Consider the following 16,203-nt stretch of genomic DNA (forward strand, 5'->3'; position numbering starts at 1 on the left):
ATAGGAACAAAAAGAGGTCAATACACGTCTTCTAAGATAGACTAGTATTTTAATTAATGCAAACACTTGAATGGTAAATATGATGTTCGTATATACGGGCCCACTGAAAAACCACGCAGGGCAGACAGAGAACTGAGCTATTGTTATAAGTTCTTCTTTAAATACTCTGACAGAGATAGTTCCCGCTCCCTGCTGGGCCTGTCAGAATAGAGGCTGGGTGTGGTTTAAACTTACCCAACCTATCGTTGGCGCTCAGGCTGGTCCCAGACCCTTGGCGCTTCACTGTTGCCGGGCATTAGTTGTTATCTTTACAACTTGTCTCGAGTCAGCAACCTCAGACATAGTTTGTTCTTCTTCATTGTAGCAGTACACATGTCCTTGAGCAGTTTAACAAAGAGGCAGTGTGTGTGTGTGTGTGTGTGTGAGTCACAAGCCTATCTCAGCCTACCCCCTAACGGTTCCTCACATTAATCACAGCTTGTTATGTTAAACAATCTATATCAGTACAGCACAAACCTATTATGTTTAATCATTAATGTATTCTTTCTAACCTAGGCATCACATCTAGATGTAAGAAAATAGATCCCCACACTATCATAAGTTGAATGCACCAATTTGTAAGTCGCTCTGGATAAGAGCGTCTGCTAAATGATGTATATGTAAATGTATTTGACTGATATGTGGTGGTTGTCTCGCCTAGCCATTTTTATAGGGGCGCTTTCACATATCCCCTTATGATACGGATCCTGGAGCGTTTGGTACCCTTATTCACGCTATAAATAATATGTGAAACGCAAATTAACCCTGTCTGTAACGAATCCTGGACCTGCACGAGTAGCGGGTCCCAGATCCAGGACCAGAGTGCCAGGTATTGTGACGCAGCAGCGCGAGTCGCGTGGAACTTTTTTGCTAGTTGTAAACAAGCTAGCTAGCTCACTAACATCATGTAGAATGTGCGTCTTGTGTACTAACTAAAAGCTCGGGAAAAGCGCATGTGCTAAATGACTCAAATGCCTGATTACTGCATTGATTCATTTTGTAAATATTGATGTCACAAATGTCTCATTTGTACAGTTAAAAATGTAGTTAGGCTTTGTTAAATTCGACTACATTAACCTATCAGTAACCTAGGCCTACTAATTATTTATCTGAGTGTCACGTTCGTTTACAGACGGGTCAGACCAAGGCGCAGCGTGATATGCATACATGTTTATTTTAACCGAATAAACAATGACAAAACAACAAACGAAACGTGAAGTCCAAGGTACACAAACAACATACCTAACACCGAACAAGATCCCACAACCCACTAGTGCCAATAGGCTGCCTAAGTATGGTCCCCAATCAGAGACAACGAGCGACAGCTGCCTCTGATTGGGAACCACACCGGCTCGGAGGCGGATCCGGCTCAGGGCGTGACGACCTCTCACTCTTCGCCTCCCTGTTCTCTCACTCTTCGCCTCCCTGTTGCGCCCCTGGTCTGGTCTAGACCTCGGCGCGTTGCTTCCCCTCTCCTTCCTCCAACTATACTCCAAGCCCTGTCTGGACCCTGGTGTGGGAGACCCCGAACCTGGAGAGGGGCTGACGTCTGGGTCTGGACTGGAGCAACTGACCGGAGCTGAACTAGGCACCGGTGGAGCGGACTGCTCTGGCTCTGGAGTAGAGCAGCTGACCAGTGCCGAACCAGGTGGAACAGGCACGGGCCGTGCCGGACTGGACACACGCACCACTGGCTTGGTGCGAGGAGCAGGAACAGGCCGGACCGGGCTGGCGACGCGCACCACTGGCTTGGTGCGAGGGGCAGGAACAGGCCGGGCCGGGCCGGGCTGGCGACGCGCACCACTGCCTTGGTGCGAGGGGCAGGAACAGGCCGGACCGGGCTGGCGACGCGCACCACTGGCTTGGTGCGAGGGATAGGAACAGGCCCGGCTGGGCTGGCGACGCGCACCACTGGCTTGGTGCGAGGGACAGGAACAGGCCGGACCGGGCTGGCGACGCGCACCACTGGCTTGGTGCGAGGGGCAGGAACAGGCCGGGCCGGGCTGGCGACGCGCACCACTGGCTTGGTGCGAGGGGCAGGAACAGGCCGGGCCGGGCTGGCGACGCGCACCACTGGCTTGGTGCGAGGAGCAGGAACAGGCCGGGCCGGGCTGGCGACGCGCACCACTGGCTTGGTGCGAGGGGCAGGAACAGGCCGGACCGGGCTGGCGACGCGCGCCTCTCGGGTCTCCGTCGTCGGCACGGTTGGCGCCGTTTCTCCTCTCCTGCCTGGGCATCTACCTTCGCCCATGGCCCTTTCCCCGCAAATATCTCCTCCCATGACCACCATTTGCCCACCTGTGACATGGCTATTCGCTCTTCCTGGGCACGCTGCTTGGTCCTCGTTTGGTAGGATCTTCTGTCACGTTAGTTTACAGACGGGTCAGACCAAGGCGCAGCGTGATATGCATACATGTTTATTTGAACCGAATAAACAATGACAAAACAACAAACGAAACATGAAGTCCAAGGTAAACAAACAACATACCAAACACGGAACAAGATCCCACAACCCACTAGTGCCAATAGGCTGCCTAAGTATGGACCCCAATCAGAGACAACGAGCAACAGCTGCCTCTGATTGGGAACCACACCGGCCAACATAGATCTAGACATACTAGATCTAAACATAGAAAATACAACATAAAACATCACAACAAGGAATATACACACCCTGACTCAACATATAAGCGTCCTCTGAGTCAGGGTGTGACACTGAGTAAGGCGATATAGCGTTTTGCAACAAAAAAACATTATTTGTCTCTGAAATGAAACCAAGTGATGGATTTCAAACAAATACATTTCTGTCATTCAACAACCCCATGCCATGATTAGATAGCCTAGTGAAAAAACACCAATGTCTTTCACAAGTTCTTTAAACAATCAAAGCTAATTTACCAACATTAATGTTCTGTCGACTATAGCGATTTGAAAATAAAAATGTGAATGTCAAATGTGGACAAAATCAGGACAGGACTTACAGTATGTTAGCCCAAGGTACAAATGGCGCTTAGGGATGGATCGAAAATGTGGGAGCTTCGTGTTTTTTCAATTTCAGTCAAGGGGATATGGGTTTAGTATTTTAAAAAATATATAGTCATGGGGAAGGTCATGTAATTGATGAAATGTATATATTTCTCAGTGTTTTAGAATTAGTTGCTTATTAGGCTATATATCGATGTGGGCGATGCCGCCCCTCATCTCTGATTCTCCACTGTGCGCGCAATTTCAAGTGCGCTTATAAACTATTTAGTGTGGTCTCAATCAAATTATCCCTAGCCTGTAGGCTACGAAGTCCATGTTCAGAGAAGCACAGAGCAAAGTTATATTTCTAACAGTGGTGACGCGTCATTCAGGGCAGGTGAGCCCCACCTGGTTTTTTTGTGTGCCAGTTTTGCATGTTATTTTGGCATTAATACGTGTCACATATCAGTTTGCAAACAATGTAAAAAAAATCCTTGAGTTAATAAAGCCGCATACAAACATGGTCTCTTTTTTGCTTTCTTGAGTAAGGCAGCTCCAAATTGCAGGTGTTTCAGCCTAGCTTAGTGCTTTCTGTGGTGGTGGGCCAGCCAGCGGAAAATACGGAGCATCGGGGTTGGTAATATTCTCTAGTTGCGCTGTGATTGGCTCAGTGTTCTGTCACTCATGGGGACACTACCTCGCTGCAAAATCTAGTGGTAGAGCTCGAAAATTCAAGCCCCTTGGGTGCTGCCATAGACTTACATTAGAAGTGCCTATCCAAGAAGGCTCACGGTCATTGGCCACAGATAAAATGACGTCAAATCACGTTATATCTACCGTAGCATTGATTGGACTGATCATGTCAACATCATACTTTCAAAATCTTAGTTAGCAAGCTAGACAAGCAGTCATCATCATGCATCAAGTCGGCAATCTACTGGCAAATCCTTTTCAATCCATGTCATATGAAGAGAAATTATAGATAAAATGTATCAGTGCTCATCAGCCAGTGGACAGAAACATTACACAACAAGTTGGAAATTGCAAATTCCACAATGAGTGCTAAGGCGCCACTGCAGCCCCGGGTTTGATCCCAGGCTGTGTCACACCCGGCTGTGACCGGGAGACCCATGAGGCGGCGCACAATTGGCCCAGCGTCATCCGGGTTAGGAGAGGGTTTGGCCGGCCGGGATGTCCTTGTCTCATCGTGCTCTAACGACTCCTTGTGGCGGGCCGGGCGCCTGTAGGCTGACTTCGGTCGTCAGTTCGACAGTGTTTCCTCCGACACATTGGTGCAGCTGGCTTCCGGGTTAAGCGAGCAGTGTGTCAAGAAGCAGTGCAGCTTGGCTCTCAATCTTTGTAGAGTCCGTAGGGGAGTTGCAACGATGAGACAAGATCGTAACTACCAATTGGATATCAAGAAAAAGGGTGTAACGCCATTGGCCAGAAAAGTTTGAATACATTGGCCATGCTGTCAATCCAGCATGACTTCTGCCGCGTTCAAAACAACTGGAAACTCGGAACTGGGAAATCTCAGACTTCAGTGAGTTCAAGACAATTGGGAACTTGGATAAAACTAGCTTCCCCTGGGAAAATACAGAAAATAATTTTGAACGGTCATCTAACTCGCAATTCCTAGTCGAGCCTCTTTCTAGAGCCCACAAGAAGGACCGCTGCACCACCTTCCTGTTCAAGTGAGCACAGCACAACAAGATGAGTCCAAAAATGTATTGTATGCTGCTGCATAAATGATGTAATATGCCAGGGAGATATGTATACTGTAGCCTCACCCTAATAATTTGGTCCCTTTCCTCCCTCATAACTTAGCCTACTGTTCTGACTTGATGGTGCACATGTAGCCTATAGCCTGTTTTAGATAAATGTAATCATTGAATATTGTAAGAGCTTTCATTGTCTGCTTATATGCCCCCTTTATTTATCCTACGGTTCTGACTTGGTGTACAGGGAGAACACTGTAAGAACGGCCCATGTTCTGAATTATGTCACTGTACATTTCAAAAGTGCTGAACAAATAGTTATATTGACTACGTCTGTCCTAGCTCGCTCATTAATGTCTTAATCGAAATTACGGATTGCTTCTTATCCGCTCGTCGTTCCCTTATGCCATAGTTTGTACATCTCAATTGTCAGTAGAAACCACATTTGTTTAAGCAAGTCAGCCATATCAGCTATGTTTTAAAAAAAGGCAGTAAATGAGACTGAATGAACAGTTTTGCTGCCAGACAAGGTTCCGCTGATAGCCAGGTGTAGCAGTGGTAAGAATTCACTCCACAGTGCTGAAAAGAAAGCTCTGCTGTTGGGACAGCTTTATGTAGGCCCTAACAGTTTGTGGGCACCGTTTGTCACCGTTATAGTGCAATGAATGTATTGTTTAGTGTTGTGGCTTTGCTGGCATGCATATTTGATTTTTTTTTGCCCCACCAACATTTACATGCTAAAATCGCCACTGATTTCTAAGATAGCTGCTGGGATGGTGTAAGTAAAACTAGGCTGCATTATACACTGCAATGGATATTCCAAACCTGAGCCCCGGCCTGCTCTGCTCTCGCTGATGAAAAACGTTTTGATTTGCTGCCTAACCCAATGACTATGTTGTGTGTAGGCCTACAGTGGCTGTTCATTTTAATTAGTCTTTACTAACAACAAGAGGGCTTTGTGTTGATGCCTATTTCCTCCTATTTAAGAAATAACATGTAGGCCTACCTGTTTGACAGACGAAATTAGGCTATAGGCTGCTATATCCATAGATTTGTCTGTCAATTCCTCCACTCACCATGCAGTCTTTAAATAGCCTACCTCCGTGTCAGTGAAGGGCTGTTAAGTTAAAACCAAGACTCGAACTGAGGGGGTATGAGACGGTTTGCCATAGGCCTACCTTTTATTAAAGAAAATGGCAAAAAGCACAGGCCTACCACTTGTTAGCTTGTTAGCAGATCTACAAGACCAGCGGTGCAGAGAGTTTGTCTTGAGCCTTGTAGGCATGAGCTTCAAGTTCCTTGGCGTCCACATCACTAAGGACCTAACACGGTCCACACATACCCGCACAGTCGTGAAGAGGGCATGGCAGCGCCACTTTCCCTTCAGGAGGCTGAAAAGATTTGGCATGGGCCCTCGGATCCCCAAAAAGTTCTACAGCTGCACCATCGAGAGCATCTTGACTGGCTGCATCACCGCTTGGTATGGCAAATGCACCGCTCTTGACCGCAAAGCACTACAGAGGGGAGTCCGGAGCTGCCTGCCATCCAGGACCTCTATATCAGGCGGTGCCAGAGGAAGGCCGGAAAATTGCCAAAGACTCCAGGCCACCCAAGCCATAGACTGTTCACTCTGCTACCATCCGACAAACGGTACCGGAGCATCTGCTTTCGGACCAACAGGCTCCGAGACAGCTTCTACCCCCAAGCCATAAGATTGCTAATTAGCCAGACTTCTAAATAGTCCATTAAGGGTACCCAAACTATCTACACTAACTCTATCTTGCACTGACCCTACGCACACTCACTAGACTATGTAAACAAACCATATACACACTCACTCACACACACTACATTGACACTCCCACACAAAACCCACTCACATTCACATACACTACATATGCACACACACACATAACACACACACGCAGACCGACACAAACACACATTCATACACATTACACACACACACATGCACACTCTCACAAACACACACACTTTTACACTCATTATTTGCTACTGCTGCTACTCTGTTCTTTATTTTACTCTTATTGTTATCTATCCTGAAGCCTAGTCACTTTACCCTGCCTTCATGTATACACTACCAGTCAAAAGTTTGGACACACCTACTCATTCAAGGGTTTTTCTTTATTTTTACTATTTTTTACATTGTAGAATAATAGTGAAGAATTCAAAACTATGAAATAACACATATGGAATCATGTAGTAACCAAAAAGTGTTAAACAAATATATTTTATATTTGAGATTCTTCAAATAGCCACCCTTTGCCTTGATGACAGCTTTGCACACTCTTGGCATTCTCTCAACCAGCTTCACCTGGAATGCTTTTCCAACAGTCTTGAAGGAGTTCCCACATATGCTGAGCACTTGTTGGCTGCTTTTCCATCACTCTGCCGTCCGACTCATCCCAAACCATCTCAATTGGGTTGAGGTCGGGGATTGTGGAGGCCAGGTCAGCCTCCAAATTTTTTTTACTCTGCATTGTTGGGAAGGGCTAGTAAGCAAGCATTTCATGGTAAAGTCTACACCAGTTATATTCAGCAAATAAATACAATTTTATTTGATGTCCAGGGTTCAAATCCTTGTCTTCTTTTCTTGTATTGGGTTATTGAGATACACAATGACTCAACAAATCTGCCAATCCTCAAGTGGCATAGTACAGTAGGATTGTTCAAGATACAAAATCATGTGTGGACAGACAAGATCGTAGCTTAATCTAAACCTGTCAGTTCCTCATTTCTTAACATCAGGTATTATCAATAATTGAATGAGTCAGCTGTGCCATACTATTAGTGCTGCAGGACAACAAAATAAGTTATTGCAGTCCAAAAGTTAAAATATCGTCTTTTCATATTTTGAGTTGAAATCAGCTACAACAGAAACAAACACAAGAAAGGACAAACTTTCAACACTGGTCTAAATGTATTAATTAAGCATTTCATATTATAACATCAGCTTATTATAATGATGCCATAGACGTGGCAAAGTCATTTCTCGCAGATGTTTGTGGGGAAAACAAAGTAGATCATGTAATTCTCATACACAACAGCTCCGTCCGACATAGAGAGCAATAGTAATGGTGCCTTTTTGTAGGCACTAACTCCGCCATGGTTCGTTGGACAAAGCCTATGGGGAAATGAGTGGAGTTTTTGGATAAACGGCGAAAATTAGGTCTGTGGTAAACACAGGCTTGGGAGATCTTATACGTTTTGTTCTATAAGATCATCTTCATCAGCTAACGTCACTTTTTGTGAATTTTGAAGCATTTATGCAATAAAAAAAAGCACAAAGCACGTAAAGGCTTCATAATTCATAAAGGTCATGTTAAATGACTGATATTATCTCATAGAACAAAACGTAGAAGATCTCCTAAGCCTGTGTAACCTCTGACTTAATTTTCGGCATTTATCCCAAAACCCTATTCTTTCCCCATTCATTTTCCCCATGGGAATGGCTGAATGTTTGAGAGGTAACTCATTTCCGGCTTTTAGGACTACAAGCTGGCGAGCTCTATCATCATCCTTGTTAATTAATGTTGATGGTTAAGAGGCAGCTCCCCAGAAAACTGCAGATGACTTTGACCTCCGTCTGACAAGGCAAGTATGCTGGACAAGCATTTTGCACAATGATGAGCGCTCTAACTTTCTTGGTAAGATAGCTGGAGGAGAGTAACAGCGCTTTTGTTGACATTTGAAACATAAACATATAAACCATTAACAATATTTCATTCGTTATAATACATTTTAATTACGGAAGTGGAGCTGTCTCTCAGTTAGGGTTTTGACTAGGAGGTATACAGGAACTTTTTCGTAGTAGGTTAGGAGAACTTTCACAACAGGTTAGGAGAATTAGGCTAAGGTTAGAAAAAGGGTTAGGGTTAGCAAAAATGCTCCTAATCTGCTATGAAAAGTCACCTTCGGTTGTAGCTGTCCTCCATCCAGTCACAACCACTGGGTCACAAACCACAGTATTAGGGAACTATTGCTGCCTCTTACATTCCTTATGTCTGTCATGTGACATTTCTTGTTGTGATTTTAGTGGGCAATATTATAAACCCTCAATTAAACTAAATTATATATTGTAATGACTAAATTCAAAGAGAATAATATTTGTGGTATGCCTCTTTCTCTTTTGAAATGAGGACCTTTATTGTGAAGGACTTTTTAAAAACATCACCCGGAAGTACTTGGTCAAGGTCAATGATTTGTTTGTTGTTAGTAAAAGTAATGGGATGTGCAAATGTTGGCTATCTATAGAAAACGGGTTTAGTTTGCTAGCTAACTAGTACATTATTATCTAGCTTGCATCCAGATATCAACCTTTTTAGCTACGTTGTAAGCGCTTAGTATATATTCTAGGCATGGACACTCTATCTAACGTTAGCTTCAAACTCATTAGCTAGCTAACAGTAGCTTGTTTCAGTGGCTTTTTTTATTTTCTTCGCCAACTAGCTATGGATAACATTATTGATCCAGCATCGGAACAAGGTTAGTTTGTGTTAAATGTAGCCAAGTAGCTAAATGTAGAAAAATGAAGTCGTGACTCATTGCATTTTTGTTTTGTTTTTACATGGACCATTCAAATATGTCCTATAGCCTACACATAGCTTGTAATATTATTAACTCGCAGAGTTATGGAATTGATTTGTTTATCTGCAGCGGTGTAAAGTACTTAAGTACAAATACTTTAAAGTACTACTTAAGTAGTTTTTTGGGGTATCTGTACATTACTATTTATATTTCTGACAACTTTTACTTCACTACATTCCTAAAGAGAATTATGTACTTTTTACTCCATACATTTTTCCTGACACCCAAAAGGACTCGTTACATTTTGAATGCTTAGCAGGACAGAAATGGTCCAATTCACTCACTTATCAAGAGAACATCCCTGGTCATCTCTACTGCCTCTGATCTGGCAACTCACTAAACACATGCTTTGTTCCTGAATGATGCCTGAGGGTTGGCGTGTGCCCCTGGCTATCCGTAAATAAAAATAAAATAAACATTTGTGCCATCTGGTTTGCTAAATATAAGGAATTTGAAATGATTCATACTTTTACTTTTGATACTTAAGTACATTTTTGCAACTACATTTACTTTTGATACTTAAGTATATTTTAAACCAAATACTTTTAGACTTTTACTCAAGTAGTGTTTTACTGGGTGACTTTCACTTCTACTTGAGTCATTTTCTATTAAGGTATCTTTACTTTTACTAAAGTATGACAATTGGGTACTTTTACCACCACTGTTTATCTGTTAATTGCTCTTCTCTTCGGTGACAGATCTCCCTCTGTTCTCCTTGCGTCTCCTGGTTCCACCTCTACGCCTGATGTCCGCTTTCATGTGGCAAGTGGCTCAACAGCGTAATGTGATGCAGTATGGGAAGCTGGAGGAGTTTGTGACTTTGGTGACAGAGATGGTTCCAGAGCTGCTGAGCTCCAGGCAGAGGACCCAACTCATCCTGGGACTGAGAGCAAGGGTGAGAAAGGTGGAAATGTTGAGGGTTGGGATGGGAAGAGTCTTATGATGGAACGAACTATGGGCAGCTACTAACTGCAATTACTGTACATATGCCCATGCCCTGGTCTGATTAATCAGGCTGTAATACACAATTCATTGGTACATACAGCCTGAAACTAATGCCTGCAAAATCGTGTAAATGTTCATTACAAGCCAGAATGTTGAATAAAATTACATTTAAACTTACTTTACCGGTTGTCTGTGCGTTTTGTCCTTCAGCTATTTGAAATTTGAGACAAAAACCACAGGAAAGTATTGTTTACACAACTTTTTAGAGATATGGTTAGGCACCTAGGTAAAATGAATCGGGAGGATGGAGAATATTTTTTCAATATTTTGTTCCCCTACAATTCCACCCCCCAAAATTCTCCATCCTCCTAATTCAGAATATAACATTTTCATTGTCATGGCTATCTTGGAGTGAGAAAAAAAATCCAATATATATGTAACTTTACCTTGGTATGCCCTAGACAATACTTTCCTCTGGATATTTTATCTCAAATTTAAAGCATCTTATGGACAAAACGTGCAGACAACCGGTAGAGTGAGTTTACATTTAATTTTATTCAACATTCTGCCTTGTAAGGAACACTTACACAATTTTGCAGGCATTCGTTTCAGGCTGGATGTACAAATGAATGGTGTATTACAGCCTGATTAATCCGACTACCCTGTACCTAGTCCTGCTTTTTACATATCCAACTCTTTCCCAGCTGGTTTTAGAGTTGTGTCGCAGTGAGGGTACAGCTGACTTCCTGACCATCCAGGCCCATCTGGACATAATCCACACTTTGACAGAAAAATCCTTACACAAAGAGGTAGGTTAAATTGGTAACAATTTATGAATGAGCCACTGGAATAACTTTATTTCTGAGAGATGCACTCCTGTACCTTTGTCAGATGTTTTGTTTTCTTGTGCCTAATGACAGAGTCATGGTGATGAATTGGAGGCTTCAGATTCTAACTTTGTGGAGCTGGTTCAAACCCTGCTGGAAGACCCTTCTGAGAGGGAGCATTTCTTCCAGGTGAGGAACTTTCTCTCTAGACTTCTTTTTGATCCTTTTGCTTGAGTATATTTCTGAAATAGGCTACCAGTTGAACGTCAAATACTTAGATGATGTTCAACTGCTCCTCCATTGTTCCCACAAGCAAGGGAGGAGGCTGATGACATCACATCAGACCAACTCAACTCCTTGAATGGCCTACTCCAAAATAGCTGGAGTGCATCTTTTAGAGGAGACATTTCGCACTAGACCCATTTCATGCTAAATTGTCTACTTCACAGGAGGTGTTCCCAGTCCACTATGGCCCTCGGTATGACACAGCGCTGCAGACACTGGTGTGGGAGTTTCTCTCCAGACTGGAGGAGCTGCTGCCAGTACCAGACCTCACACAGGTACTGAGGAAAACATCTGTTCTAAAAGATTGACGGAACATAGCGTGTGGCTCTACAGATGAATTGAATGGTGTTTTTGGTCATTTCAAAACTTGTCTAAAACCTCAAGTGGCTGGCACAACGTATTTGAACTCTTTATTATCTTGTATTCCCTCGGCCCTGCTCCTCTTAGACAACAGCATGGCTCTGTGCTGCCCCCTCTGTCCTGGAGGAATGTAGACAGACAGTCTTTGACCCTGAACAACTGAAGACAGTGATGCAGCACCATCAGCGTCATGGAAACCTGAACAATAGTAAGTCTTCATCCAGATGATGGCTATGAAGTAAATAGTCCAATTGGACACCTCTTGTATTTTTTACTTGGCAATGTAGGTGAGTGTAACTGATGTTCTCTCATACCCAGGTCATGTCTCTAAATACACTGCAGATACCATCCTGTCCACACTGTCCCTCCCTCCAAAAATGAGAGTTGTTATTAACAATGAGCCGGACAACTCTGACAATGTGAAGACATGCTCAGATGAAGATGAATGCATAGATAATGGGGTAGAGGTCTGGGAATATGAGGACAACAATGAAATCCTGGATGATGACACTGATAGATGTTTGGAGGATCTAGGACTGTCAACATCAGAGCAACAGGAGGGTCTATCACCTGGAGAGACCTCAGCGTTGGTTACTCCAGGACCCTGTGATGGTAAGGAAAATAAAAAAAGGTCAAACACTCATCCATTATTTATGACTAATAAAGTATATGAATTGCAATGTGCAGGGAACTGCCAAAATAAAGGAAACACTTGAGTAACTGAGGGATACAAAGTATATTGAAAGCAGGTGCTTCCACACAGGTGTGGTTCTTGAGTTAATTAAACAATTAACGTCCCATCATGCTTAGGGTCATGTATAAAAATGCTGGGCAGGCCATTATTTTGCCTACCATGGCTATGCAAGAGTGGTAACTGAATGGTTTGAGCATGAAAACGATGTTAACTATGTGCCATGGCTGTCGGTCACAGATCTCAACCCAATTGAACACTTATGGGAGATTATGGGGAGGTGCCTGAGACAGTATTTTCCACCACCATCAACAAAGCACAAAATGATGGAATTTATTGTGGAAGAATGGTGTCAGATCCCTCCAACAGAGTTCCAGACACTTGTAGAGTCTATGCCAAGTTGCATTGAAGCTATTCTGGCACGTGGTGTCCCAACGCCCTTTTAAGACATTTTATAATGGTGTTCACCTTTGGTTCGGCAGTTATCTGTGTAAAAAAATATATATATACAGTGAGGGAAAAAAGTATTTGATCCCCTGCTGATTTTGTACGTTTGCCCACTGACAAAGAAATGATCAGTCTATAATTTTAATGGTAGGTTTATTTGAACAGTGAGAGACAGAATAACAACAAAAACATCCAGAAAAACACATGTCAAAAATGTTATAAATTGATTTGCATTTTAATGAGGGAAATAAGTATTTGACCCCTCTGCAAAACATGACTTAGTACTTGGTGGCAAAACCCTTGTTGGCAATCAGAGGTCAGACGTTTCTTGTAGTTGGCCACCAGGTTTGCACACATCTCAGGAGGGATTTTGTCCCACTCCTCTTTGCAAATCTTCTCCAAGTCATTAAGGTTTCGAGGCTGATGTCTGATCATGTCTTTGTCAGTGGGCAAACGTACAAAATCAGCAGGGGATCAAATACTTTTTTCCCTCACTGTATATATATATATATTACCAGTCAAAAGTTTGGACACACCTACTCACTCCAGGGTTTTCCTTAATTTTTACTATTTTCTACATTGTAGAATAATAGTGAAGACATAAACTATGAAATAACACATAGGGATCATGTAGTAACCCAAAAAGTGTTAAACAAATCAAAATATATTTTAGATTCTTCAAAGTAGCCACCCTTTGCCTTGATGACAGCTTTGCACACTCTTGGCATTCTCTCAACCAGCTTCACCTGGAATGCTTTTCCAACAGTCTTGAAGGAGTTCCCACATATGCTGAGCACTTGTTGGCTGCTTTTCCTTTACTCTGCGGTCCAACTCATCCCAAACCATCTCAATTGGGTTGAGGTCGGGGGATTGTGGAGGCCAGGTCATCTGATGCAGCACTCCATCACTCTCCTTCTTAGTCAATTAGCTCTTACACAGCCTGGAGGTATGTTGGGTCATTGTCCTGTTGAAAAACAAATGATAGTCCCACCAAGCGCAAACCAGATGGGATGGCGTATCGCTGCGGTAGCCATGCTGGTTAAGTGTGCCTTGAATTCTAAATAAGTCACAGACAGTGTCACCAGCAAAGCACCCCAACACCATCACACCTCCTCCTCCATGCTTCACGGTGGGAACCACACATGCAGAGATCATCCGTTCACCTACTCTGCGTCTCACAAAGACACAGCGGTTGGAACCAAAAAACAGATTTCCACCGGTGTAATGTCCATTGCTCGTGTTTCTTGGCCCAAGCAAATCTCTTCTTATTGGTGTCCTTTAGTAGTGGTTTCTTTGCAGCAATTCGACCATGAAGGCCTGATTCACGCAGTCTCCTCTGAACAGTTGATGTTGAGATGTGTCTGTTACTTGAACTCTGAAACTGAAACATTTCTTTGGGCTGCAATTTCTGAGGCTGGTAACTCTAATGAACTTACCCTCTGCAGCAGAGGTAACTCTGGGTCTTCCTGTGGCGGTCCTCATGAGAGCCAGTTTCATCATAGCGCTTGATGGTTTTTGCTACTGCACTTGAAGAATCTTTTAAAGTTCTTGAAATGCTCTGTATTGACTGACCTTCATGTCTTAAAGTAATGATGGACTATCGTTTCTCTTTGCTTATTTGAGCTGTTCTTGCCATAATATGGACTTGGTCTTTTACCAAATAGGGCTATCTTCTGTATAACACCCTACCTTGTCACAACAACTGATTGGCTCAAATGCATTAAGAAGGAAAAAATTACACAAATTAACTTTTAACAAGGCACACCTGTTAATTGAAATGCATTCCAGGTGACTACCTCATGAAGCTGGTTGACAGAATGCCAAGAGTGTGCAAAGCTGTCATCAAGGCAAAGGGTGGCTACTTTGAAGAATCTCAAATATAAAATATGTTTTGATTTGTTTAACACTTTTTTTTTGGTTACTACATGATTCCATATGTGTTATTTCATAGTTTTAATGTCTTCACTATTATTCTACAATGTAGAAAATAGTTTAAAAAATAAAGAAAAACCCTGGAATGAGTAGGTGTGCCTAAACTTTTGACTGGTACTGTATATATAAATAAATGGTGGTTATGTAATCTTATCTCTTGTATTTTCTCCTTACAGAATTGAAATTGGATAATTCTCTCAACGTAGTGGTGAATGCTGACGAACCATCCCAGGTTCTTACCTGCACTCTGCCTCCATTCTCTCACAGTGAAATGGCCAACCTCTGCAAGGACATCAAGATAAACCAAGTAGAAAAGGACAGCAAACAGGTTGACAAGAAAAAAAAGGTGGTCAGAAAGGGGGACAAAAAGAGGGTCATCAAAAAAAGGGTGATCAAAAGGAGAGTGATCAAAAAGAGGGTGATCAAACAGGTTGACAAGAAAAAAGAAGGATCCCCTGCACCCCAAAACAGGACTCATACATGTGAGTGTGGGAAGGTTTTCAAAAAACCATCACTGCTGACGCTACATATGGGAGTTCACACGATGCCATATCATTGTGACCAGTGTCCCAAACGATATGCTACTCCTGGGGCTCTAAAAAAACACCAGCTACTTCACACAGAAGAAAGGCCATTCGCATGTGAACACTGTGACCGGAGGTACAGGAGTGCTTATGATCTCAAAGTGCACATACGCAGTCACTCTGGGGAGCGCCGTCACATGTGTATTATCTGTGGTAAGAGGTTTACCCAGCAGTGTACACTAGTGAGACACATGCGAATGCATGCTGGGGAGAATAATTATTTATGTAGCATATGTGGTAAGGCATTCCTTAGCTCAGGAGAACTGCGGCTGCATACACGAACGCACACGGGAGAAAACCCCCACACCTGTAAACATTGTGGAAAGGGTTTCAAAGCATCTTGCCAACTTACGGTTCATCTGCGCTCTCACACAGGCGAGCGTCCTTACACCTGCACCCAATGCCCAAAATCTTTCACTACCTCAGACTCCCTGAGAACGCACATGTATACTCACACTGGGGAGAAACCTCACCAGTGCTCAGAGTGTGGGAAAACATTTACTCAAAGGGGTAATATGGTAAATCATATGAGAAGAGTTCATAGACTGGTTAAGATTCTCCAAAAGCACTCCAACAGAAAGACAGACAAAGTCTCGTAAAAATGTTTGAGATCGAAATAATCTTTTTAGGAGTTCATTCGAATCTAAATACTAGAAGTTTGAGACAAGAAATTGCATGCATAATCCTGTTTTAAATACATTATTTTACAGGTCCTCTTTTGTATATCAGATTATCATACCAAAACATGTTTTTCAATAAACTTCTTCAGGTTTGTCATGTCTACACCTGATATCCGAAACTGC

General features: G+C 42.9%; 1 protein-coding gene across 2 annotated transcripts; it reads left to right on the plus strand.

The window, feature by feature from the left end:
• The first annotated feature begins 8,941 nt into the window (after nucleotides 1-8,941).
• LOC311140147 (uncharacterized protein) lies at nucleotides 8,942-16,203 on the plus strand. Of its 2 annotated transcripts, none has more exons than XM_084175087.1 (8): nucleotides 8,942-9,227; nucleotides 10,028-10,224; nucleotides 10,979-11,083; nucleotides 11,195-11,290; nucleotides 11,551-11,661; nucleotides 11,834-11,954; nucleotides 12,065-12,358; nucleotides 14,993-16,203. In XM_084175087.1, exons 1-8 carry the CDS (start codon nucleotides 9,194-9,196, stop codon nucleotides 15,997-15,999), a joined length of 1,965 nt encoding a protein of 654 aa, XP_084031213.1. In that variant the 5' UTR covers nucleotides 8,942-9,193; the 3' UTR covers nucleotides 16,000-16,203. The 2 variants fall into 2 exon arrangements, with proteins under 2 accessions (XP_084031213.1, XP_084031214.1); XM_084175088.1 differs by having other exon boundaries at nucleotides 9,106-9,227; nucleotides 15,084-15,214.

This window comes from Coregonus lavaretus, assembly GCF_964263955.1.
Source record: "Coregonus lavaretus genome assembly, chromosome: 13".
Classification (NCBI taxonomy): domain Eukaryota; kingdom Metazoa; phylum Chordata; class Actinopteri; order Salmoniformes; family Salmonidae; genus Coregonus; species Coregonus lavaretus.